The sequence below is a fragment of the Mobula birostris genome, chromosome 9, assembly GCF_030028105.1.
Source record: "Mobula birostris isolate sMobBir1 chromosome 9, sMobBir1.hap1, whole genome shotgun sequence".
NCBI classification, from domain to species: Eukaryota; Metazoa; Chordata; class Chondrichthyes; order Myliobatiformes; family Myliobatidae; genus Mobula; species Mobula birostris.
The window spans coordinates 4,440,959-4,466,683 of NC_092378.1; the positions used below are offsets into that span (position 1 = coordinate 4,440,959).

General features: G+C 44.7%; 1 protein-coding gene across 1 annotated transcript in view; it reads left to right on the forward strand.

Moving 5' to 3' along the window:
- The window catches only part of dram1 (DNA-damage regulated autophagy modulator 1), a 53,327-nt gene extending 28,544 nt beyond the window's left edge, over window positions 1-24,783 (forward strand). Inside the window, exons 4-8 of the mRNA XM_072267404.1 lie at window positions 4,879-5,056; window positions 11,810-11,868; window positions 16,151-16,243; window positions 19,463-19,562; window positions 20,551-24,783. Of these exons, the coding sequence (XP_072123505.1) occupies window positions 4,879-5,056; window positions 11,810-11,868; window positions 16,151-16,243; window positions 19,463-19,549 (417 nt within the window). The 3' untranslated portion in view covers window positions 19,550-19,562; window positions 20,551-24,783. The remainder of the gene's footprint in view (window positions 1-4,878; window positions 5,057-11,809; window positions 11,869-16,150; window positions 16,244-19,462; window positions 19,563-20,550) is intronic.
- The last annotated feature ends 942 nt before the right edge of the window (window positions 24,784-25,725 follow it).

Below are 25,725 nucleotides of genomic sequence, written 5' to 3' on the forward strand. Positions count from 1 at the left end.
TCGGGTAAACAGCGTCACACACAGCGTCGGGTAAACAGCGTCACACACACACAGCGTCGGGTAAACGGCGTCACACACACAGAGCGTCGGGTAAACGGCGTCACACACACAGAGCGTCGGGTAAACGGCGTCACAGACACAGAGCGTCGGGTAAACGGCGTCACACACACAGAGCGTCGGGTAAACAGGGTCACAGACACAGCGTCGGGTAAACAGCGTCACAGACACAGAGCGTCGGGTAAACAGCGTCACACACACACAGCGTCGGGTAAACAGCGTCACACACACACAGCGTCGGGTAAACGGCGTCACAGACACAGATTGTCGGGTAAACAGTGTCACAGACACAGAGCGTCAGGTAAACGGCGTCACAGACACAGATTGTCGGGTAAACAGTGTCACAGACACAGAACATCAGGTAAACAGCGTCACAGACACAGAACGTCAGGTAAACGGCATCACAGACACAGATTGTCGGGTAAACAGTGTCATAGACACAGTGTCATAGATACATCAGGTAAGCAGCCTCACAGACACAAAGCATCAGCATCAGGCGTCACAGACACAGAACATCAGGTAAACGGCGTCACAGACACAGATCGTCAGGTAAGCAGCGTCACAGACACAGAACATCAGGTAAACAGCGTCACAGACACAGAACATCAGGTAAACAGCGTCACACACACAGATCGTCGGGTAAACAGCGTCACACACACAGAACATCAGGTAAACAGCGTCACAGACACAGAACATCAGGTAAGCAGCCTCACAGACACAAAGCGTCAGGTAAACGGTGTCACAGACACAGAGCGTCAGGTAAACAGCGTCACAAACAAACATAGTAATAGCATACTCAGGAAACTAAATTAGTAGCTGGGAAACAATGCTATGCGGTGTCGGACAAAGGAATATAAAAGCCAAAAATCCAAGGTGGCACCTCTGAAGTATCCCTTACTTATATAGATAAGATAAAGAAACTTCCTTAGATAGAAATGAGGTTGTTAATAGGCTACATAATTCAAACAATTATACCACCTGGATAATGTGCTAATAATTAGCCAATGAGTAATGAGAAAGGTGGTCCTGACGAAGGGTCTCGGCCTGAAACGTTGACTGCACCTCTTCCTACAGATGCTGCCTGGCCTGCTGCGTTCACCAGCAATTTTAATGTGTGTTGCTTGAATTTCCAGCATCTGCAGAATTCCTGTTGTTTGCGTTTAAAAAAAGGTGGTATATCGTTAGTTTAGCTGCTATACCACTTTCTGCGATTTCCAACCTACCAAAATGATGCTATTACCTGTTATGAAGTGAAATCAGGCAACATAGGTGACAACAGGGCTTCGCTTTCAAATGAACTCAATGCGTTCTCGGCGGTTTTTGACCGTCAAAGCATGGAATAACCTTCAGGAACTCCCACAGCTGCTGCTGGCCTTATGATTTCAGTCTCTGATGCTGACATGAGAGCGTCCGTCAGAAGGGTGAACCCACGGAGAGTTTTCGGCCCAGATGGGGTACCTGGCTGAATACTAAAGACCTGTGCTGATCAGCTGACTGAAGTTTTCACCACTATCTTTCACCCCTCGCTTTGGCAGTTGACGTACCTACCTGCTTCAGTTATACCGGTGCCTATGAGCGTGGTAATTTGCTCGTTGGCTATCGTCCAGTGGCATTTACATCCACTGTAATGAAGTACTTTGAGAGGTTGGTGATGAAATATATCACCTTCTGCCTGAGAAGTGACTTCAATCTGATCCAATTTGTCTATTGGCACAGCGGATGTCATTTCAATGGCTCTTTGCTCAATCCTCTCAACAGCTGCACAGCAACGATGCATGTATCAGGATGTTCTTTACAAACAAGCTTGGCATTCAATACTATCATCTCCTCAAAACTGATCAATAAGCTTCAAGACCTTGGTCTCAACACATCCTTATGCAAAGGGATCCTCAATTTCCTTATTTTTACGTCCCAGTCTGTTTGGACTGGCAACATCTCCTCCACAATCTCCATCAGCACAGGTGCACCACAGGGCTGTGGCCTTAGCCCCCCTGCTCTACTCACTTTATACTTATGACTGTGAGGCTAACATGGCTCCAATGTCATATTCAGGTTTGCTGCTGACACCATTCTCATTGGCCAAATCAAAGGTGGTGACGAATCAGCATGTAGCTTATCATCACGTTTGCTGTTGTGAGCTGGGGCAGCAGGCTGAGGGTAGCAGACACCAACAGAATCAACAAACTCATTCGTAAGGCCAGTGATGTTGTGGGGATGGAACTGGACTCTCTGACGGTGGTGTCTGAAAAGAGGATGCTGTCTAAGTTGCATGCCATCTTGGATAATGTCTCCCATCCACTACATAATGTACTGGGTGGGCACAGGAGTACATTCAGCCAGAGACTCATTCCTCCGAGATGCAGCACAGAGCGTCATAGGAAGCCTGTGGCCATCAAACTTTACAACTCCTCCCTTGGAGGGTCAGACACCCTGAGCCAATAGGCTGGTCCTGGACTTATTTCATAATTTACTGGCATAATTTACATATTACTATTTAACCATTTATGGTTTTATTACTATTTAATTATTTATGGAGCAACTGTAACGAAAACCAATTTCCCACGGGATCAATAAAGTACGACTATGACTATGACTATGTAGGAGGGAGACTGAATTTTGGCTGAGTGGTGCCACAACAACAACTTCTCACTCAATGTCAGCAAGACTGAGGAGCCAATTCTTGAATTCAGGAGGAGGAAGCAGAGGCACATGAACCAGCCCTCATCGAAGGATCAGAGGTGGAGAGGGTCAGCAACTTTAAATTCCTTGGCATTATTATTTCAGAGGACCCGTTCTGGGCCACCATGTAAGTGTTCTTACAAAGAAAGCACGGCAGCACCTCTACTTCCTTAGGGGAAGTGGACATTGTTTTGTGACAGCAGAAAGGGGCAAGACATACCTGGAGAACTGAAGAATTTCAGAGTTGTATACTTTCATAATAAAATGAACCTTTGAACTTTTGAAATAAAAGTTACAACAAGAAATATTAAAAAAATAAATAGTGCAAGAAGAGATTAAAATAGTGAGATAGTGTTCATGGACCATTCAGAAATCTGATGGTGGGGATGAAGAAGCTGATCTAGCAGGCTAGGCAGGGTTTAATTCTAGCCATGACCAGCCTCTCAAAGTGCTTTGTCACAGTAAATGTGAGTTCTGCTGGGCTACAGTTGTTGAGACAGCTCACCTTGCTCTTCTTGGGCACTGCAATGATTGATGCCCTTTTGAAACAGGTGATTTCTTACTACAGCAGTGAAAGATTGAAGATCTCTTACAAGGTTATTGTCATGGCTGCCAATGTCTCCAAAGCATATGACCTCCATTCAGGGTCACAGCATTGGAAAGAGTTCAAGTTTATTGTCATTCATTAGGGACCCCAGCATCCAGGCCATGCTCCCTTCGCACTGCTGCCATCAGGAAGAAGGTACAGGAGCCTCAGGACCCACACCAAATTCAGGAACAATTATTACCCCTCAATCATCAGGCTCCTAAACCAGAGGGGATAACTTCACTGACCCCGTCACCGAACTATTCCCACAACCTATGGATTCACTTTCAAGGACTCTTCATCTCACATTCTTGATATTTATTACCTGTTTATTTTTTTTCCTTAGTAACTGCACAGCTTGTTGTCTTTTGCATGCTGGTTGTTTGTCTGTCCTGTTGTGTGTCTCTTTCATTGGTTTTGTTATGTTTCTTGCATTTACTGAGTATGACTACAAGAAATCAAATCTCAGGGCTGTATATGTACTTCGATAAGAAATTACTTTGAACTTTGAAGTGGTCAAAGGGTTGCTTGTCATGAAAGGAATCTCAGGTCTCAGGGTTGTACATGTGGCATGTATGTGCTCTGATAATAAATTTTACTTTGAACTCTGAACTTTAAACCATAGAGGTTATGGTTATACTGGTTGGTTCAAGAACCAAACAGTTCAAGGGAAGTAGCTGTTCTTAAAGCAGCTGGTGTGGGACTTCACTCTTCTGTTCCTCCTGCTTGATAGTAACTTCCAGAGGTGACATGGCCTGGATGGTTGGGATGCTGCTTTTTTGAGGCAGCATCTCCCATCGATATTACCGATGGTGGGGTTGGATGTGCCTGTGACACACTGGGCAGAGTTCACTACTCTCTGAAGCTTCTTATGTTCCTGCACACTCAAATTGCCAGACTAGAACATGATGCAACTCGTCAGCATACTTTCAACAGTACATCTGTAGATGTTTGTTCGAGTGGTCAGTGACATGCCAAACCTCAAGTTCAAGTTTAATTCTCATTCAGTCTTATATAACAATACAGCCAAATGGAACAGCTTTCCTCTGGGGCCATGGTACAAAACACAGAACCAACAAGGCACAGATAGTTATGATAGCAGTGAAATATACAGTTACAAAAAAAATAAAATTCTTGCGTGTTATGGCCTGTAGATTGGTGGTGCATGGGATGTTGTCCTGGAGCCATGTTTCTGTAAGAACAAGCATGCAACAGTTCCTCATCACACGCTAGGTCAGCTGCAGATGAACGCAATCCAGCTTGTCTTCCACCGAGCAAACACTGGAGGGCAGCACCAATGGGTGGGACCAGCACCCAATCCAGCACAACCGACCATCCTTAACTTCCTAAGAAAGTAAAGGCACTGACACAGCAGATGGGAAGTAGAATTAAAATGGCTGCCACCAGGGGATCTTGGCTGGTACGGAAGATACTTTTGTGTCTCTAGTATGAATATTGCTCTTCTGTATGTTGGTTGAATAATTTCATTTTTATTGACAATGGGGACTTCTCATTTCCAACAATTTTACACTTTCTACTTTCTGTCTTGTGTTTAGGAGACCGCTGTGAGAGTAGTCCACGACATTGGTGCTTTGCTTACCTTTGGCATGGGAACTCTATATCTCATTTTGCAGACCCGTATTTCCTACAGAATGCAGCATCTGTGTAACAATCACACAGTGTTTCTCGTTAGGGCAGTACTGACGGGAGTGTCAATGGTGGCCTTCGTCATCAGTATCCTTTCTGTTGAACAATCTGGTCAATCTCCCACATAACGACGCAATCGCAGGTGAGGGGTGATAGGGAACTGCTGATGATGTACGAGACCAATCTCCCACATAATAAGAGTTAAAGGGCAAAAGTTTAGGGGTAACATGAGGGGGAACTTCTTTACTCAGAGAGTGGTGGCTGTGTGGAACGAGCTTCCAGCAGAAATGGTTGAGGCAGGTTCGATGTTGTCGTTTAAAGTTAAATTGGACAGCTATATGGACAGGAGAGGAATGGAGGGTTATGGGCTGAATGCAGGTCGGTGGGATTAGGAGAGAGTAAGAGTTCGGCACGGACTAGAAGGGCTGAGATGGCCTGTTTCCGTGCTGTAATTGTTATATGGTTATATAACGATACAATCGCAGGTGAGGGGTGATAGGGCAGTGCAGATTCTGAACACTGTGGAACAGCACAAAGGGCTAAGGCTAGAAGGGTGAAAGGTGAGTTGATAGAGCTGTACAAGGTGATAAGAGGCATTGATGACAGGATGACTAGACATATAATTTCAGTTCCAGCTGCCCTGCATTGGCTTCCTGTATCATTTAGAATTGATTTTAAAGTTACTTGGTGTTGAAGCTCTTAATAGTCTGGGACCAGAGTACATCATAGAATTGTTTTCATTTTATAATCCTGCTCGAGTTTTCAGGTCTTCTGCCGGTGTCTTAAATTTAAACAATCTTCCTCAAAATTGGCAGGCCAGCTTTTCTGAACTACAGTTCTCAACTGTGGAACTAAACCCCTAAGACTATAAGGGATGCAGACTGAGTTGACACTATTAAACACCAGCTCAGAGCCTATTGATTTCACCCTGCCATTAACCAACATCTTTTTGTGTTTTATGTTTATGCTTATGTTTACTTTTTGTTTTATTTTTATGTTTGCAGTTTATCCCACTGTAAAGCTCTCTGAACTATATCGTCTGCATGAAAAGTACTCTATAAATATTTATTTATTTGTCAGTCTATCTATCTAATCATGGGACACTTTACAATGACCAATTAATCTACCAACGAGTAGGTCTTTGGACTGTGGGGGGAAACCAAAGCACCCAGGGGAATGCGACACGGTCCTGGGGGAATGTACAAACTCCTTACAGACAGCAGTGGGTCACCTGTACTGTAAAGTGTTGCGCTACCGTGCCATGGTAATAATAATCATTATTATTATTATCATTACTGATAGAGTGAACAGCCAGTGCCTTTCTTCAGTCTACATATAGTGGTGAATACAGCCCAGTCCATCACAGACAAAGCCCTCCCCACCGTTGAACACATCTGCAAGGATCGCTCTCACAAGAAAACAGTGTCCATCACTCACGACCCCCACCATCCAGGCCATGTTCTCCTCTTTAGCTACAGGAGCCTTAGGTCCCACACCACCAGATTCAGGAATTGTTATTACCCTATAACCATCAGGACCTGGACCAGTGTGGATAACTTCACTCACTTCAACACTGAACTAATTCCACAAACTACAGACTCACTTTCAAGGCTTCTGTAGCTCATGTTCTCTGTATTATTTATATTTTTTAGTTTTCACAACTTGGCTTCTTTTGCACATTAATTGTTTTTCTGTTTTGATGTATAGCTTTACATAAATTCTATCATATTTCTTTATTTTTCTGTAAATGCCTGCAAGGAAATGAATCTCAGGGTTGTATATGGTAGCATATGTGTACTTGAGTAATAAATTTACTTGGTCTTTGACTATTTTAAGGTGACTGGAGGAAAGTATAGGGGGCAGTGGTGTGTCAGAGGTAGTTGTTTCACACAGAAAGCGATGACTACGCGGCATGTGCTGCCAAGTGGTGGTAGAGGCAAATTCATCAGGGACATTTAAGAGACTTACAGATAGGCACATGGATGGCAGAAAAACGGAGGATGCTTTGGGCGGGAAAGGTTAGATGACCTTGAAGAAGGTTGAAAGTATAGGAGGGCCTCTACTGTGCTTTAATGTTCCAGGTTCTAAAGCTACACCTAAGGCAGTTGTATAAGTGAGGCTGTTCACTTCAGAGTCTTATAGAGAAACAGCACAGAAAGATAGGAATAGACCCTTGAACGCACTTTCAATCCTACACTGATCCCATTTTCATCTCAAGTCCATTATTGTATTTCATTTTTCCCAATTCCCGTCAATTTGCCCCAAATTTCACACTTCACCCACACACTGGGAGCCATTTACAATGGCCAGTTGACCTACCAGAGCATGTATATAGAACGAAATGCAAGGATGTAATTCTGAGGCTTTATAAGTCATAGGTCAGACCACACTTGGAGTATCGTAAGCAGGTTTGGGCCTCTTATCTAAGAAAAGATGTTCTGGCATTGGAGAGGGTCCAGAGGAGGTTTGTGAGAATGATCCTGGGAATGAAAGGGTTAATGTATGAGATGCCTTTGATGGCTCTGAGCCCGTACTCACGGAAGTTTAGAAGAATGAGGTGGATATCTCATTGAAACCTAACGAATATCGAAAGGCCCTAATAGAGCGGATGTGGAGAGGATGTTTCCCATAGGGGGAATCTAGGACCAGAGGACACAGTCTCAAAATAGAAGAATGTTCTTTAGAATAGAGCTGAGGAGGCACCTCTGTAGCCAGATGGTGGTGAATCTGTGAAATTCATTGCCACGGACAGCTGTGGAGGCCAAATAATTGGGTATATTTAAAGCAGAGGCAGATAGATTCTTGATTAGTTGGGGCGTGAAAGGTTATGGGGAGAAGACAGGAGAATGGGGTTGAGATGATCAAAAAAGCAACCGTGATGGAATGGAGGAGCAGATTCAGTGGTCAACTGGCCTAATTCTGCTCCGATGTCTTATACAAACTGCAGCACCCAAGGGAAAGAGATTGAAGACAGTTCAGTTTAGTTGTGATTTTATCCAGCGGAGGAGAAGGCTGAAGCCTGATGCTCCTCTAATTTTGTTTTCTTTCTCTTCAGTACAGAATGGAGGAGGTTCCCATCACTGGAATTGGAATTAGTTTAATACTGTCTCAGGTACTGAGATACAGTGTAAAGCTTGTCCAGTGTACTGTTCATACACATCAGATCATTACACAGTGATGTAGAACAATAGTTATCCAGATAGTCATTGGTTAAGACAATGTGAAATTCAATAACCTGGCAAAGTTCAAGGCAGAAACTTGTAGCGTTGAACAGGGATCAGTTATTGTTGCGCTAAATCTCAACAGGTTACATCAACTTGACTGAGGATTTGATAGTGGAATTGGTTTATTACTGTCACATATACTGAGATAGAGTGTAAAGTTAGTCTTGCACACCGTTCATACAGATTAGTGTATTGAAATAGAACAAGGTAAAACAATAACAGAATGCAGAATGAAGCATAACAGCTGTCAAAGCATTGCAGTGCAGGTAAATATTAAAGTGCGAGATCATAATGAGATAGGTTATGAAACAAAGAGTATATCTTATCGTACAAGTCGTCTGTTCAAGGATCTGATACCAGTGGGATAGGAGTCTGCTGGTATGTGCTTTTGGGTTTTTGTATCTTCTGCCTTATGTGAGGGAGGAGAAGGGAGACTGTCCGGGGGGATGGGCTCTTTGATTCTGCTTGATACTTTACTGAGGCTGTGAGAAGTGCAGACAGAGCCCATGGAGGGGAGACTGGCTGCTGTGATGTGCTGAGTTGTGTCCAGGCTAAACAATTCTGTCCAGGAGGGAAGTGGGTTTATAGCTTTGCAGCACCTTTCATGATCTGAAAGTGACCCCAGACTGCTCTACCTCAATGCAACGTGGCAGCTCATGCACAGCAAGATCCCACGGACCACAATAAAACAATGTTCAGATAGCTGCCATGACAAATACTGTCTGGGATACTTGAGGTTTAGGAAGCAAGGATCAGATGGGTCTATTGAGGAATATAGGGAAGCAAGAAAGGAGCTTAAGAAGGGGCTGAGAAGAGCAAGAAGGGGACATGAGAAGGCCTTGGCGAGTAGGGTAAAGGAAAACCCCAAGGCATTCTTCAATTATGTGAAAAAAAAAAGGATGACGGGAGTGAAGTTGGACCGATTAGAGATAAAGGTGGGAAGATGTGCCTAGAGGCTGTGGAAGCAAGCGAGGTCCTCAATGAATACTTCTCTTCGGTATTCACCAATGAGAGGGAACTTGATGATAGTGAGGACAATATGAGTGAGGTTGATATTCTGGAGCATGTTGATATTAATGGAGAGGAGGTGTTGGAGTTATTAAAATACATTAGGACGGTTAAGTCCCCAGGGCCTGACGGAATATTCCCCAGGCTGCTCCACGAGGCGAGGGAAGAGATTGCTGAGCCTCTGGCTAGGATCTTTATGTCCTCATTGTCCACGGGAATGGTACCGGAGGATTGGAGGGAGGCGAATGTTGTTCCCTTGTTCAAAAAAGGTAGTAGGGATAGTCCGGGTAATTATAGACTAGTGAGCCTTAAGTCTGTGGTGGGAAAGCTGTTGGAAAAGATTCTTAGAGATGGGATCTATAGGCATTTAGAGAATCATGGTCTGATCAGCGACAGTCGGCATGGCTTTGTGAAGGGCAGATCGTGTCTAACAAGCCTGATTGAGTTCTTTGAGGAGGTGACCAGGCATATAGATGAGAGTAGTGCAGTGGATGTGATCTATATGGATTTTAGTAAGGCATTTGACAAGGTTCCACATGGTAGGCTTATTCAGAAAGTCAGTAGGCATGGGATCCAGGGAAGTTTGGCCAGGTGGATTCAGAATTGGCTTGCCTGCAGAAGGCAGAGGGTTATGGTGGAGGGAGTACATTCAGATTGGAGGATTGTGACTAGTGGTGTCCCACAAGGATCTGTTCTGAGACCTCTACTTTTCGTGATTTTTATTAACAAACTGGATGTGGGGGTAGAAGGGTGGGTTGGCAAGTTTGCAGACGACACAAAGGTTGGTGGTGTTGTAGATAGTGTAGAGGATTGTCAAAGATTGCAGAGAGACATTGATAGGATGCAGAAGTGGGCTGAGAAGTGGCAGATGGAGTTCAACCCGTAGAAGTGTGAGGTGGTACACTTTGGAAGGACAAACTCCAAGGCAGAGTACAAAGTAAATGGCAGGATACTTGGTAGTGTGGAGGAGCAGAGGGATCTGGGGGTACATGTCCACAGATCCCTGAAAGTTGCCTCACAGGTGGATAGGGTAGTTAAGAAAGCTTATGGGGTGTTAGCTTTCATAAGTCGAGGGATAGAGTTTAAGAGTCGCAATGTAATGATGCAGCTCTGTAAAACTCTGGTTAGGCCACACTTGGAGTACTGGGTCCAGTTCTGGTCGCCTCGCTATAGGAAGGATGTGGAAGCATTGGAAAGGGTACAGAGGAGATTTATCAGGATGCTGCCTGGTTTAGAGAATATGCGTTATGATCAGAGATTAAGGGAGCTAGGGCTTTACTCTTTGGAGAGAAGGAGGATGAGAGGAGACATGATAGAGGTGTACAAGATAATAAGAGGAATAGATAGAGTGGATAGCCAGCACCTCTTCCCCAGGGCACCACTGCTCAATACAAGAGGACATGGCTTTAAGGTAAGGGTGGGAAGTTCAAGGGGGATATTAGAGGAAGGTTTTTTACTCAGAGAGTGGTTGGTGTGTGGAATGCACTGCCTGAGTCAGTGGTGGAGGCAGATACACTAGTGAAGTTTAAGAGACCATTAGACAGGTATATGGAGGAATTTAAGGTGGGGGGTTATATGGGAGGCAGGGTTTGAGGGTCGGCACAATATTGTGGGCCGAAGGGCCTGTACTGTGCTGTACTATTCTATGTTCTATGTTCTTCTACTCCAGACACACCCCAGAATGGCAGTTCTAGACAAGATCCTCCTTCAAGCATTTCAAAGTACACTCAGTGGCCACTTCACTAGGTACATCTGTACATCTTGATAATGGAAATATCTAACCAGCCAATCACGTGGCAGCAGCTCAATGCATAAAACCATTCATGGTCAAGAGGCTCAGTTGTTGTTCAGACCAAACATCAGAGTGGGGTAGAGATGTAATCTAAGTGACTTTGACCGTGGGATGACTGTTGGTGCCAGATAGGGTGGTTTGAGTATCTTAGAAACTGCTGATCTCCTGAGATTTTCACACACAACAGTCTCTAGAGTTTACAGAGAATGGTTCAATAAACCCAAAAAAAAAAAAAAATCCAGTGAGCAGCAGTTCTGTGGGCGAAAACCTCTTGTTAATGAGAGAGGTCAACTGCTTCAAGCTGACAGTAACTCGAATAACCACACGTTAGAATAGTGACGCGCAGAAGAGCATCTCTGAATGCATATCCTGGAAGTGAATGGGCAGCAGACCGCATCAGGTTCCACCGCTGTACCTGATAAGGTGGTTACTGAGTCCAGCAGAAGTCATTCTGCTCAGTGAAGCCTTTGGTTTGGAATCAAGATCACGTTTACTGTCACTGACAGATGCTGTGAGATGTGTTGTTCTGCAGCATAAAACTTACCATAAATTACAGAATTAAATAAGTAGTCCTCGATGCTGGGGGAGGGGGGTGGTGGGGGGCTTGTGCCCGTGAAGGCTCAGCCTACAGCCCTCCTCTTTTCCCAACCCTCTGCAGTGACTCCTCGATACCAGGTGGTGATGCAACCAGTTAAAATGCTGTCCATGGTACATCGCAGGTATGACATGGGCCCGTTTAGATTCTAATCCTCGATGAAGTCACCTTAATTTCTTACAGACATGTGGTTGACCTTCCTTGACCTTTGCCTATTCCAGTGCTCGTCTGCTACTTCTTAAGTGGACAATCAAATTTCAACTGGAAGCCAGCGGACAAGGTAAGGATTGTCATCGGTGGGAGTTTGGAGGGAGGGGGCACGGGCTTTGGGTTGCTTCCCAGCAGTGGTCTGGTGGGAGGGGCCATCCACTTGAACAAACCTCCCCCAGCGCTCTCAGGAAACAGTGAATCCTATGACCAAAGCCAGTGCAAGGGTATGGGTAATATTACTCCCTGGGGCAGCATGGTAGCCTAGCGGTTTGGGGTTTGATTCCTGCCGCTATCTGCACATTCTCCCCATGACCGTGTGCGTTTCTGCGGTTTCCTCTTACATCCCAAAGATGCTAGGGATAGAGTTAGTAAGTCATGGGCACGGCAACACTTGTGCGCTGCCTCCAGCTTATCCACGGACTTATTGACTTCAATGTACTGTACATAGAGTCGTTGAGTCACGGAAAAGTACTGCACAGGCGCATCTAGTCTGTGCTGAACCATTGAAACTGCCTACTCCCATCGACCTGCACTGGCACCATGGCTCTCCCTACCCGTACCATCTGTGTACCTATCCAAGCTCTCTTAAACGTTGAAATCAAGCCCGCATGCTTGTGTGTGTGTTGCTCTGGATCTGCAGAACCTCTTGTGTTTGAATCTTTGTCCCATTACTAACCCCCCCACCCCCGCACTCTCTCCTACCTCCCCTGATATCACAGGCCTTTTTATTGCCCACCTCCCACCCAACCCTATGCAAATCAAGTCACATTTTTATCTCTGACTTGGGGACACCCAAACTATCCGTTGGCCTTGGTCTGCGAGCTTTAAAAACCCCATTCCCAGACATCCCACCCTGCAAAAACTCATTTCAGGGAGGTAGCACCATCAATTTGCAGGAGACTTCCAGGGGAGGTGGGATGTCTGCAATAGAGTAGCTCCTTAGCAGCCAGCCAGCTAGTTTAAATAACGTTAGCTATGCTAATGAACGAATGACACCTGTTAAACTCACCTCAACACGTCTTTCACAGTCTTAACCCACCATGGGCAGTAGAAAAGTCACTGTTGCAAACAGTGCAGCGAGCAACACCGTCATTATTTTTCACCCCTATTAGGCAGGGGTACACTTTAGTGTAGTCTGGGGTGACGTGCGTTTTATATTTTCTTTTTTTGGAACACTCTACCACTCTGACTTTTTTTCGAATTCTCTCGCTCTTGCTCTTGCTCTCGCTCTCGCTCTCTCTCTATCGCGCGCGTGCACTCTCTTGCTCGTGGTCGCTCTCTCTCGCACTTGCTTTCTTGCGCTCTCTCGCTCTCGCGCTCCCTCTCTCGTTGTCGCTGTCACTCGCACTCGCTGCCTCGCGCTTGCTTTCTTGCTCTTGCGCTTGCTCTCTCACTCTCTCTGGTGAGTTCCTTCACGCTCGCTCTCAAAAAAAATCATTTTCTGGGTCATTGTATATAATTTGCGGGCATCAGGGAGCCACTATTAATTTGCGGGAGACTCCCAGAACTTCCGGGAGAGGTGGGATGTCTGCATTCCCCACCGTACTTGCCACACAAGGCATCCCATGTGGAGCAACTTTCTTTGCAATCTCTCGTGTCTGTGGGGGGTTGAGACCGCGGAGGAGATATTAGGAAGTAGACGAAGGGGGTTGGGGAAGGACGAGTGGGTGGACTGCTGCAACACACACAAAATGCTGGAGGAATTCAGCAGGTCAGGTAGCACCTATGGGGTGGAATAAACAGTCGATGTTTCAGATTGAGACCCTTCATCGGGACTGGGAAGGAAGTGGGAAGAAGCCAGAATAAGATGGGGGAAGGGGAAGGAGGACAGGTGATAGGTGAGAGCAGGCGAGGAAGAAGGTGGGTGGGTGGGGGAGGAGAGTGAAGTAAGAAGCCGGGAGGTGATAGGTAGAAGTGATAAAGGTCTGATAGGAATCTTGATAGGAGAGCACTGTGGACCATGGCGGGGAACCAGAGGGAGTTGATGGGCAGATGAGGAGAAAGGAAGGGGTGAGAGGGGATCCAGAATGGAGAATGAAAAAAGAGTTAAGGGGAGGGAGGAGACATCACCGGAAGTTGATGAAATTGAAGTTTATGCCATCAGGTTGGAGGCCATTAAATGGAAAATGAGGTGTTGCCCCTCCAACCTGAGAGTGGCCTCATTGTGGCCGTGGACCAACGCGTCAGAATGGGAATAGGAAGTTGAGTTGAAATTCGTGATCACCAGGGGGTCCCTGTCAGTGTTTTATCTAGCAACATCCCAAAGCCATGCTGGGAGGTGAAACACTGTAAAGTTACCCCTCATAAGGCTGGCAGGCGAATCGGGGAGGGGATGGGGTTTGACACGCATGTGTGAGAGAGAATAAGTTGCTAAGCCTCCATGTGAGAGATTGATTGTTGTTCCAGATTCCAGCATCTGCTGTCGCTTGTGTCTCTGGCGAACGTGCTAATATTCATTAAAGTGTTTGGTTAAAGTGAGTCACCTGAAGAACAAAGTTTAAAAACCTCTGCTCTAAAGTAAATAGTAACAGAGCAAAGCAAAATACCACAGAAGCTGAAAACCTGGAATAAAAACAGAAAACTTTGGGTAAAGTCAGGTCAGGTGGTGTCAATGAAATGTCATTCTTTCAGATCGAAAACATTTGATCAGAAGCTGAGAAAGTTAGAGGACGGTGCCTAGACTTAGAGATTCTTGCCTGTGGCACTTCCATTAAGCTACACCCTGCGTAGAAGCTCACAAAAACAGCATGGAAACAGGCCTTTTGGCTCTCCCAGTCTGTGCTGACCATGATTTATATCCTGTATTCTCCATTCTCCTGATATTTTCATCAACCACTCCCAGACTCTACCCATCACCCACACACTACCCACATGAGAGGAAACGGGCGCAGTCGGGAAACCTACAGTCATAGGAGAACGAGCAAACTCCACAAGTGCGCACACGCTGCACACACACTCTCCTTCGGTTGTCCATCGAAATCCGATGACGGTGTCCACTCCTTTAACAGTGAGATCTTTGATGACTATACAGTCCTATCCTGGACCCACAAGCTCTATTGCAGACGGGACATGTATATGTGGTAGTGGTGACAACCATGGCTGCATTTCTCCTGGTTCTCTTCTGCTGTCTTCTGGTTGTTCTTTCCATCTCCAGAATACGAACCCCGTCCCTACACAGCCGTCGCCAAGTGGTACGGTCAGCAGCAACATCCTCCAGGTCCTCCGGTCTGATCTTGCACTTCCTTAAAGCATTCTTCATCTGATCCTTATAGCGCTTCTTCAGCCCTCCAGCTGAGCCACACACACACACACACACACACACACACACACACACACACACACACACACACACACACACACAGCCATGGATCAGGACTGAACCTAGGACCTGCGAGGCAGTGGCTCTAACAGTTCCATTATGAACCCACCAACTTCCACTTTATTCAATGACTTGGACTCCACAGCTGTCTATAGTAATGAATTCCACAGATTCACCACCTTCTGGCTAAAGGAAGTCTCTGTTCTGAGGCTGTGCCCTCTGGTCCTAAACTCCCCCACCATAGGAAACATCCTCTCCACATCCTCTCCATCTACGCCTTTCAATATTTGGTTGTTGACACATTTCACTGTATGCTGCAATGTAGACGTGATAAATAAACAAGTCTAGAGTGCAGCCTATAAAACCACACCATGACTTCCCAACTTATATACTCTGTCTCTGACTGATGAAGACCAATGGGCTAGAAACGCCACTTGTTTGTGCTACAAATTCAGTGCCTACATTTTAGGTACACCTGTACACCTGCTCATTAAAGCAAATATCTAATCAGCAACTCAATACATAAAAGCATTCAGAAGTGGTCAAGGGGTTCAGTTGTTGTTCAGACCAAACATCAGAATGTGGAAGAAATGCAATCTAAGTGACTTTGATCATGGAATGATTGTTGACGCCAGACAGGGTGGTCTGAGTATCTCAGATAGGGCTGAGATTTTCATGTACAACGGTCTCAAGAGTTTACAGAAAATGATGCGAATAACAAAAAAAATCCAGTGAGGGGCAGTCCCGTGGGAAAAATGCCTTGCTAATAAGACAGTTCGAGGAGAATGGTCAGACTGCTTCAAACTGACAGGAAAGTGACAGTAACTCAGATAACCACACATTACAACAGTGGTGTGCAGAAGAGCGTTTCTGAACACACAGTATGTCGAACCTTGAAGTGGATGGGCTACAGCAGCAGAAGACCGTGAACATACAGTGGTAGGTACAGGACGTAGTTGATAAAGTGGTCACTAAGTAGGGTTAGGCTAATGGAATGTGAGTTTAAGTCTTTTTCTCTCTTCCTTTTCCCCAGGGTTATGGCTGCCACGTAGCCAGTGCAGTTTGTGAGTGGATCGTTGGCTTCTGCTTTAACTTCTTCTTCATGACCTTTATCAGAGACTTTCAGGTATGGATTGTGTCAACCAACCCTGCCAATTCACCCCTCCCCACTTCTACCCCCCCCCCCCACTTTGTTCTCAGCTTCACACCCACAGCTGGTGAACTCATTTCAAACTCCATACCCTCATACGAGTGTTTGTGACTCGAGGGAACACAACCTGCTTCTCCTGCTCTGTCCCACAGTGGGAAATATTCAAGGATTCCTGATGAAGGGTCTGGGGCTGAATCGTTCACTGTTTACTCCCCTCCATAGATGCTGCCTGACTTGCAGACTTCCACAGAACGCAGAACATTACAGCACAGTGCAGGCTGTTGGGCGCACAATATTTGCACTTCCTCTCTGTAACAGGATGAGTTTCCCACATCCCACCAAGCTTGGTGGAAATTGGAATTGGTTTATTATTGTCACATATTGTCATATGGTCAGGGCATGAAGGGATGTGGGGAAACGGCAGGACACTGGAGTTGAGAGGAAAATTGGATCAGCCATGATGAAATAGCAGAGCAGACTCGATGGGCCAAATGGCCTAATTCCGCTCCTATATCTTATGCTCTTTTCTTATGAACTAAGGTAAGTTAAAAAACTCATCTTTCATGCTGCTCATGTCGATAAAGTCATTGCAATAGTGCATTGATCTAGTGGAAGGGAAAACGGAATGCAGAGGTAAGTGTAACAGTTATGGAGAAAGTGCAATGCAGCTAAACAAAAAGACGGACCCTTGACTCTCACAATCCACCTCATTATGGAACATAGAACATAGAACATTATAGCACAGTACAGGCCATTCAGCCCACAATGTTGTGCTGACCTTTTAACCTACTCCAAGATCAATCTAACCTTTCCCTCTTACACAGCCCTCCAGTTTTCTATCATCCATGTGCCTATCTAAGAGTTTCTTAAATGCCCATAAAGTATCTGTCTCTACTACCATCCCTGACTGGACGTTCCACACACTCACCACTCTCTGTGTAAAGAACTTACTTCTGACATCCCCTTATACTTTCCTCCAAACACCTTCAAATTATGCCCCATCAGATTAGCCATTTCTGCCCTGGGGAAAAGTCTCTGGCTGTCTACTCGATCTATGCCCCTGATCTGTACACCTCCATCAAGTCAAGAGATAGGTGGGATGGGTCTTTACCTCGGGCTGAAGAAGGTGGAATTGATAGGAAAAGATAATTAACTGTGGATAAAAGGAGGAGGAGGAGAACCAGAGGGATGGAGGTGGAGGTCAAGGGCAAGTCATGAGGCTATTCACACTCTGGAAAAAAGACTATTCACTCAGTCATGTCTGTTATCATCTTGTACAACTCTATCAAATCAAAATTCCAGCATCTGCAGCATCTCTTGCATTTAAAATATTCAAAGCTATTTGGTTTTGGTTTAAATAGTTGTCAGGATGTGAGGATAATTGCTGGCTCTCGTCCCTGTTATTCAGCTAGGAGTACAGGTATTTTCTGTGAACACTTCAGAGCACTTTTGCCAACACAGAACCCCTCGGTGCTGCTCTGTAGCAGAATCTGAACTCTGTTAAAAGTCCCTGAAGTGGGACCAGAGCCCCTTCTGGAGAAGGACTTGTTGAATCATAGACAGTTACCCGGAGATCTTCTAAGGACTGTCTTGTCAGTCAATACACTGCACAAAGTACACAACAATTACTCATTAAGACTTACACTATAAAATGTAGGAGCAGAATTATTGTAGGCCATTCAGCCCATCAAGTATGCTCCTCCATTCAATCATGGGCAATTTTTTGTGTTTTTTATTTATTGTATTTTTGATTCTTATTGTGCTTTTTATGCTACATCGGATCTGGAATAAGAATATGAGAATAATTTTGTTCTCCTTTACATTCATGTAGTGAAGAATGACAACAAATAATCTTGAAAACAAACAATGATTTACTTCCCCTCTCAACTCTATTCTCCTGCCTTCTCCCCATAATCTTCAATATCCTTCATAGTCAAGAACCTATCAACATCTGCTTTAAATTACCCAGTGACTCTCTATTACTGTTCTTGGCGATGAATTCCACAGATTCACCACACTCTGGCTAAAGAAATTCCTATTCCTCTGTTCATGAGGGATGCCCTTTTATTCTGAGGCTGTCTGTCTGGTCCTCGACTCACTCACTATTGGAAGCGCCTTTGACAGAGCCTCCTAAGCCTGTAATCTCCAGCTCCTAGTGGTATGAGAACACCTGGCACATTGGAACGCCACCAACTGCAGGTTCACTAGAAACGACATTTCCTCCTCCCGCAACAGATGTCACTCAACATCCCCAGCTCCTTTGGCATACTGATTGCTTCTCCCCAGAGTTACAAACTTCCCTGAATTTGAAACAGACCCAGTGCTGATGAGTCTGAATCCGGCAATTACCCCACTTTAGTCTGTAACCTAATGTTCAACATACTGTCGGTTGAGTGAGCTGGGGCTTTTCTCTTTGGATCAAAGAAGGATGAGAGGTGACTTGATAGATGTATGTAAGATGATAGAGGGCTTTACCAGAGTGGACAGTCAGAGAGCTTTACCTAGGGTGGAATTGGCTAATATGAGAGGGCATGATTTAAAATTGAATGGACAGGGGCAGGTTTTTTTTTCTCTCACGTAGAGAGTGGTGGGTGCATGAAATGCAGTGCCGGCGTGGTGGTAGAGGCAGACACATTAGTGGCATTGAAGGGACTTTTAGACACAGGGATGATAGAGAACTGGAGGGTTATGTGAAATTCTGCAACTGCTGTATCTCTTAGCAGCACACACAAAATGCTGGAGGAACTCAGCAGGTCAGGCAGCATCTATGGAGGGGAGTGACCACAAAGGAGAGCATAGTAGCAGAGCAGATAGTGTAAACTTTTACCATGCCAGTGATCACCCATTTCCACAGCTCCTGTAGGGAGTTTGTATGTTATCCTCCAGGTGCTCCTGTTTCCTCACACATGTGGGTAGGGGTCAGTGAGGTGTGGGCATGCAACGTTGGCACTGGAAGTGTGGTAACACTTGCGGGCAGCCCCCAGAACGATCCTTACTGATTTGATTTGACGCAAATGATGCACTTCTCTGTATGTTTCAATGTACATGTGACAAATAAAGCTAATCCTGTCTTAAACAGTTGATGTTTCAGGTCAAGACCCTTCATAAAGACCATGGCCTGTAGCCACACTGCTAACTTTGGCCTAATTAGGTCAAAAAATGTTTTCTAAATCAATGTTTCTTTCACTTCAACAGAAATTTTCTCTACGTATTAAAACGGAGATAATTGATTCTGATGATGAGATAAGAACTCCTATTCTCCACAGCTACCGATGTCAGTGACCTCTCTGAGACGGTAAGTGTCACAACCTTGGGCCGTCAGTAGAGTATTCTGAGAGCTCTGAGTTTTTTGTATTCTCTGCGTTTCATTAATTATAATTATCCCTATTGTTGCGCTTCAGACTTTTTATGTGTTATTGTTGGGTTTTCTCTAGTTTTCATTTGTTGCAATTGCCCTTGATCACTTCCAATTAATTCTCTGAGACTTTGCAGGTGTCCAATTAAGTAACCTTGGACTTTTGTCTCTTATTAGGACAGTTACTTGTAAGCTTGTAATTAGTCTGGGGTTTTATCAGCTGGGCCCACATTCTTTCATGCCCTGCAGTGTATTTAAAGAGGCAGTGCTAATCCTGCCCTGGCTCTGTTGTCCTGATCCTTGCCTGGTGAAGTTCTGGCCGAGTTATCAAAGACCTTGTAAGTTCTACTGTTTAGGTTTAGTCATAGTCATAGTCATGGTCATACTTTATTGATCCCGGGGAAAATTGGTTTTTGTTACTGTTGCACCATAAATAATAAATAGTAATAAAACCATAAATAGTTAAATAGTAATATGTAAATTATGCCAGGAAATAAGTCCAGGACCAGCCTATTGGCTCAGGGTGCCTGACCCTCCAAGGGAGGAGTTGTAAAGTTTGATGGCCACAGGCAGGAATGACTTCCTATGATGCTGTATGTTGCATCTCGGTGGAATGAGTCTCTGGCTGAATGTACTCCTGTGCCCACCCAGTACATTATGTAGTGGATGGGAGACATTGTCCAAGATGGCATGCAACTTGGACAGCATCCTCTTTTCAGACACCACCGTCAGAGAGTCCAGTTCCATCCCCACAACGTTACTGGCCTTATGAATGAGTTTGTTGATTCTGTTGGTGTCTGCTACCCCCAACCTGCTGCCCCAGCACACAAAAGCAAACACGATAGCACTGGCCACCACAGTCTCTTTTGTTAATAAAATTCCTAGTTTTGTTTAACCCTTCTGAATCTCTGTGTGATCCTGTGCTTAGGTCTGAAGATGTGGCGTGGCAGAGAGGAATCAGCATAATTATCATCGGTATCTTTCTCGTATTTTAAGATGTTTTGCACTTCCAATACAATGCACTTCCAGACATTCCACATGGGCAATACTAAACTCCGGAAATAGGCACAGTACTCTGAATAAACATGACCAACCAGCTCCAGGAGGACACAGAAACAATTTAAGGACCTTCTGTAAGTATCATCAAAAACAGACTAACACCCACACCAACTGGTGGGAGTTACTGGTCCATCGCCACTGATATCATCATAGGAGCAAATAGGGAGGATCTAAGAACAAAGACTTTCTTCAACAGAGGCACCAGAAGCCTTACCTAACAGAAAATGGAGCCTCTAGCAATCCAAACAAAAGATTAACTTACACAACCAACACACATCAAAGTTGCTGGTGAACGCAGCAGGCCAGGCAGCATCCTGACGAAGGGTCTCGGCCCGAAACATCGACTGTACCTCTTCCTAGAGATGCTGCCTGGCCTGCTGCGTTCACCAGCAACTTTGATGTGTGTTGCTTGAATTTCCAGCATCTGCAGATTTCCTCGTGTTTGCGTTTTTAAAAGATTAACTTTATTTGTCACATGTACATCAAAACATAGCGTGAAATGTGTTGTTTGTGTCAACGAGCGATTCAGTTTGAGGATGCAGCCCGTAGGTGTTGCCGACACAGCGCGTCCACAACTCACGAACCCGAACCCGAACCCGAACTCGAACACCTTTGGACTGTGGGTGGAAACTGGTCCATCTGAAGGAGAGCAACGTGGTCATGGAGAGAACATACAGACACAGGCAGGAATGAATGCAGGTCACAGGTGCTGTTAAAGTGTTATGCTAACCTCAATGCTAAAACTGTAATCCCACCTGGCCTAGCCGTGCTCTAGTCTACGGATCCCAGCACAGCTTGGAGACAGAGATGCAGGTCGTCCCACAACACACTGGACTGCTCAGGAAGAAATAATCCCAAAACTATGTAACACCCTTAAAGTTGTAAAACACCTAGAAAGTTCACAAGAACAACATTTTTCACAAGATATCTTTATGTGGCTATCAGTTTGGAGAAAATGTTAAGTCATAACGAGTGAGAAAGTGTTAGGATAGGAAATTCCCAAACGTTTCTCAGCGAGGCAGCACAGGAACTTTTACCTCACAGCTTCTAGGGTATGGCACTGGCTGGATGGGGTCTGCACGTTCTCCCTGTGACAACATTCGGCCCACAATGTTGTGCTGAACCAAACTAATTAGTAATCAAATGGCCAATTAAATTAAGCTGTTCTGTCTACACAATGTCAGTATCCTTCCATTTTCCTCACGTTCATCTGCCTACCTAAATGTCTCTTAAAAATCTCTGATGTTTCTGCCTCTAATATCACCCCAGGCAGCGTACCCCAGGCATCCACCACTCTCTGTGCAAAAAAAAACCTGCACCTCACATCTCCTTTGAAATTGCCCCCCCCATCTTAAATGCATGCCCTCTGGTATTAGATATTTTGACCCTGGGGAAAATATATGGTGCATCTATTCTATCTATGCCACTGATAATCTTATAAACTTTTTCTCAGACTCTGCTGCTCCAGAGAAAAGAACACAGGTTTGACATCCTCTCGTTCTAGCAGATGCCTCTAATCCAGGCAGCATCCTGGTAAACCTCTCCAAAGCCTCAACATCCTTCCTATAATGGGCCGATGCGAACTGTATGCAATGCTCCAGATGTGGCTTAACTAGAGTTTTATAAAGCTGCAACATAACTCAGTGCCTCGACTGGTAACGGCAAGCATGCCATATGCATTCTTAAACACCCTATCAACCTGAGTAGCCACTTTCAGGAAGCTATGAACATGGACCCCAAGATCTCTCTGCTCATTAACTCTATTTAGGATCTTGCTCTTGACAGTGTACCGTCTCTTCACATTTCATCTTCCAAGGTGCAATTTGTCACGTGCCCTGTGGTTCGTGTATGTTTCAGTATGGTCACCTCTCATTCTTCTAAAACTCTAAAGGATATTGCTCTAACTCCTCTAATCACTTGTTCTCCCCGTGACAGTACTGGTTTCCCTCCAGCTGCTCCGCTTTCCAAAGGGATGAGGGTTCGAAGGTTAACTGGCGGTTGTAAATTGTTCTGTGCGTGATGGTGGGGGCAGGGGACATTGACGGCAATGTAGCGAGAATGAAAATTAGACTAGTGTAAATGGTTGTTTCATAGTTGGCAGGGATTTAAGCAGAACGAACCGTCTGTATGGTGCATCAGTCCATAGCAGTCTGTCCACCACCAGTGGACTATCCCAGCAGAAGTACACTGCAATTGTGCTACAAAACATGCACTTTCAATGAGGAATGGACTTTAAGAAGATATAGTGTGTATCAATGAAAATCATGCTCATTTTTGAAACGATAAAGTAATAGGTGAATAATTATCAGCAGAGTCACTGAAACCCTGTTTGTTACTCCCCATTATAAACACAAGAGATTCTGTAGATGCCGGAAATCCAGAGTGACGCACACTATTTTTTTAAAAATGTGGCACAGAAAGAGTTGAAGACCATTACCAAGAAAGGCTTGGAACATGGACTGTTCCACGAAGACAACAAAAAGGCAGGCACAGCTGAAGCCCACACAAGTACCCCTGCTTACAGCTTGAGTTTAGAGGAAGTTGGAGAAGCTGGAAGATTTTAAAATAATGTAGCACAGAAAGAGTTGGAGAGTATTACCAGGGAAGCCTTGGAACATGAACTGTAACATTTTGTGTGTGTTACTCCCCACCCCTGTCCCATACAATTACTGAGTAATGCTTGTAAAACAAAGTCATTACAAATACTCCCATGCAAAAAAGTACACATTTTTGAACACTTAAGAGTTTAAATATCCTTAATTACAATGCAGCAGTAGCATAGCAGATACACATAAAGACTTTTTTGTCAGTTCCTCCTAAGACTGCAATCTCTATCTTCCAGTGGGAGAAGGGTACCAGGCAAATGGAGACTACACCACTTGCAAGTTCTTGCTGAAACTGCACACTTTCTGACTGCAAAACAGCACTCAGTTGGGATCTGAATCCAGTAACACTCCAGAAATATTAAATATGAAAGATTAGCATAATTTGTCAAATGTATATTGAAACATACAGTGAAATGTGTCATTTGCATCAACAACCAACACAGTCCAAAGATGTGCTGGGGGCAACTGACAAGTGTTGCTATGCATCTTTGCCAACATAGCATGCCACCTTACTAACCCTAACACGTATGACTTTGGACTGTGGGAGGAAACCAGAGCACCTGGAGGAAACCCATATGGTCTTGGAGAGAATGTACAAACACCTTAGAGGCAGTGGTGGATATTGGTGGATATCCCTAATCACTGGTACTACAAAGCGTTACACTACGCTACTGTGCTGCAGAGCATAGTTATCAAAGCTCTTTCTAAATTCCTGTGATCTCCTCCAGCCCTACATCTCATCCAGATCTCTGTGCTCCTCCAATTCTGGCTTCTTGTTCATTCTGGATTTAATTGCTCTCCATCGGCACTGTGTCTTCAGCTGCCTAGAAGCCCATCTCCAGAAATCCTTTGCTAAACCTCTCCCCCATTCCTTTAACCAAGCTTTTCATCAGCTCCCTTAATATCTCCCATGGACCTCTGTCAGATTTTGCCTTCCAGTGCTCTGGCAAGCACATGTGAGGATTTTAGACCATAAGATATAGGAGCGGAAATAGGCCATTCGTCCCATCGAGTCTGTGCCGCCATTCCACCAATACTGACTTATTAACCTTCTCAAGCCCATTCTCCTGCCTTCTCCCTGTAACCTTTGATGCCCTGACTAATCAAGAACCTGTCAAACTCAGCTTTAAGTATACTCAGTGACTTGGTCTCCACTGCCGTCTGCAATGATAAATGTGTGTGTATATATATATATATATATATATATATATATTTCTGTAACCGTTCAAATCAGATTTTCTCACAGAAACCTCAGATTTGGTTAATCCCAATGCTGGTTTTTTAAGACACATCAATACCAACAGAAAACTGAGTTGAGTTCAATAGGAATGCAAATCTAACAAAGAAAATTAATTGAAATATTTTATGATTTGACTTATAAACCAGTTGGTGAAATTTTGATAGAACTTTATTTGAAATGGTTATGAGAATTTATACATATGTCTATTTTACAGTACTGAAGTTTCATTATTGTTTGTTACAGATTTTTATTAATAAACAATATTTTATCAAATTGTGTTTGTGATTTTATGTTCACACATCCCCACTCCTGTCCTTTTTCCATGAGTCCCTGATCTCAGAGGGTCGTTGCCATTCTCCTGATTCTGAAACAATGGCAGCTTATTCAGCTTGAGGTCCATCACCTCTCGACAAGTCTGCAGGTTGTAGAAGCTGACCACATGGTTCGTCCCGATTTCCTGTGTTCAGCCGATGGATGTCTAAGCCCTACCCCTTCATGTACAGCCCACCACGGCACATTACAGGCCGTTCAGCCACAATGTTTGCCAGCCTTTTAACCTACTCTGACATCGAACCCTTCCCTCCTACATAACCCTCTTTCTAACATCCATATGGCTATCTAAGAGTTTCTTAAAACACAAACGAACACAAGAAAGTCTGTAGGTGCTGGAAATCCAAAGCAACACACATAATATGCTGGAGAATCATGGGATGTTAGTGGTGAGCACGTGGAACACACTGCCAGGGAAGGTGGTAGGGGCAGATAGTTTAAGGACATTCAAGAGACTCGCACAAAATGCCTGAGGAACTCAGCAGGTCAGGCAGCATCCATGGAAAAGAATAAACGTTCGACATCCGACAGAAGGAAGAGGGGAGATGCCTGAATTAAAAGGTGGATCCACTCTCCTCTCCTATCAGATTCTTTTTCTTCTCCAGCCTTTGACCTTTCCTACCCACCTAGCTTCACCTATCACCTTCCAGCTCCCCTCTTTCCCCTCTCCTACCTTTTAATTCAGAATTCTCCCCACTTCCCTCTCAGTCCTGAAGAAGGGTCTCAGCTCAAAATGTTGACTGTTTATCTTTCCCACAGATGCTGCCTGATCTGCTAAGTTCCTCCAGCATTTTGTGTGAGTCTCTTGAATGTCCTTAACGTATCTGCCTCTACCACCACCCTGGCCGCGTGTTCCACACATTCACCA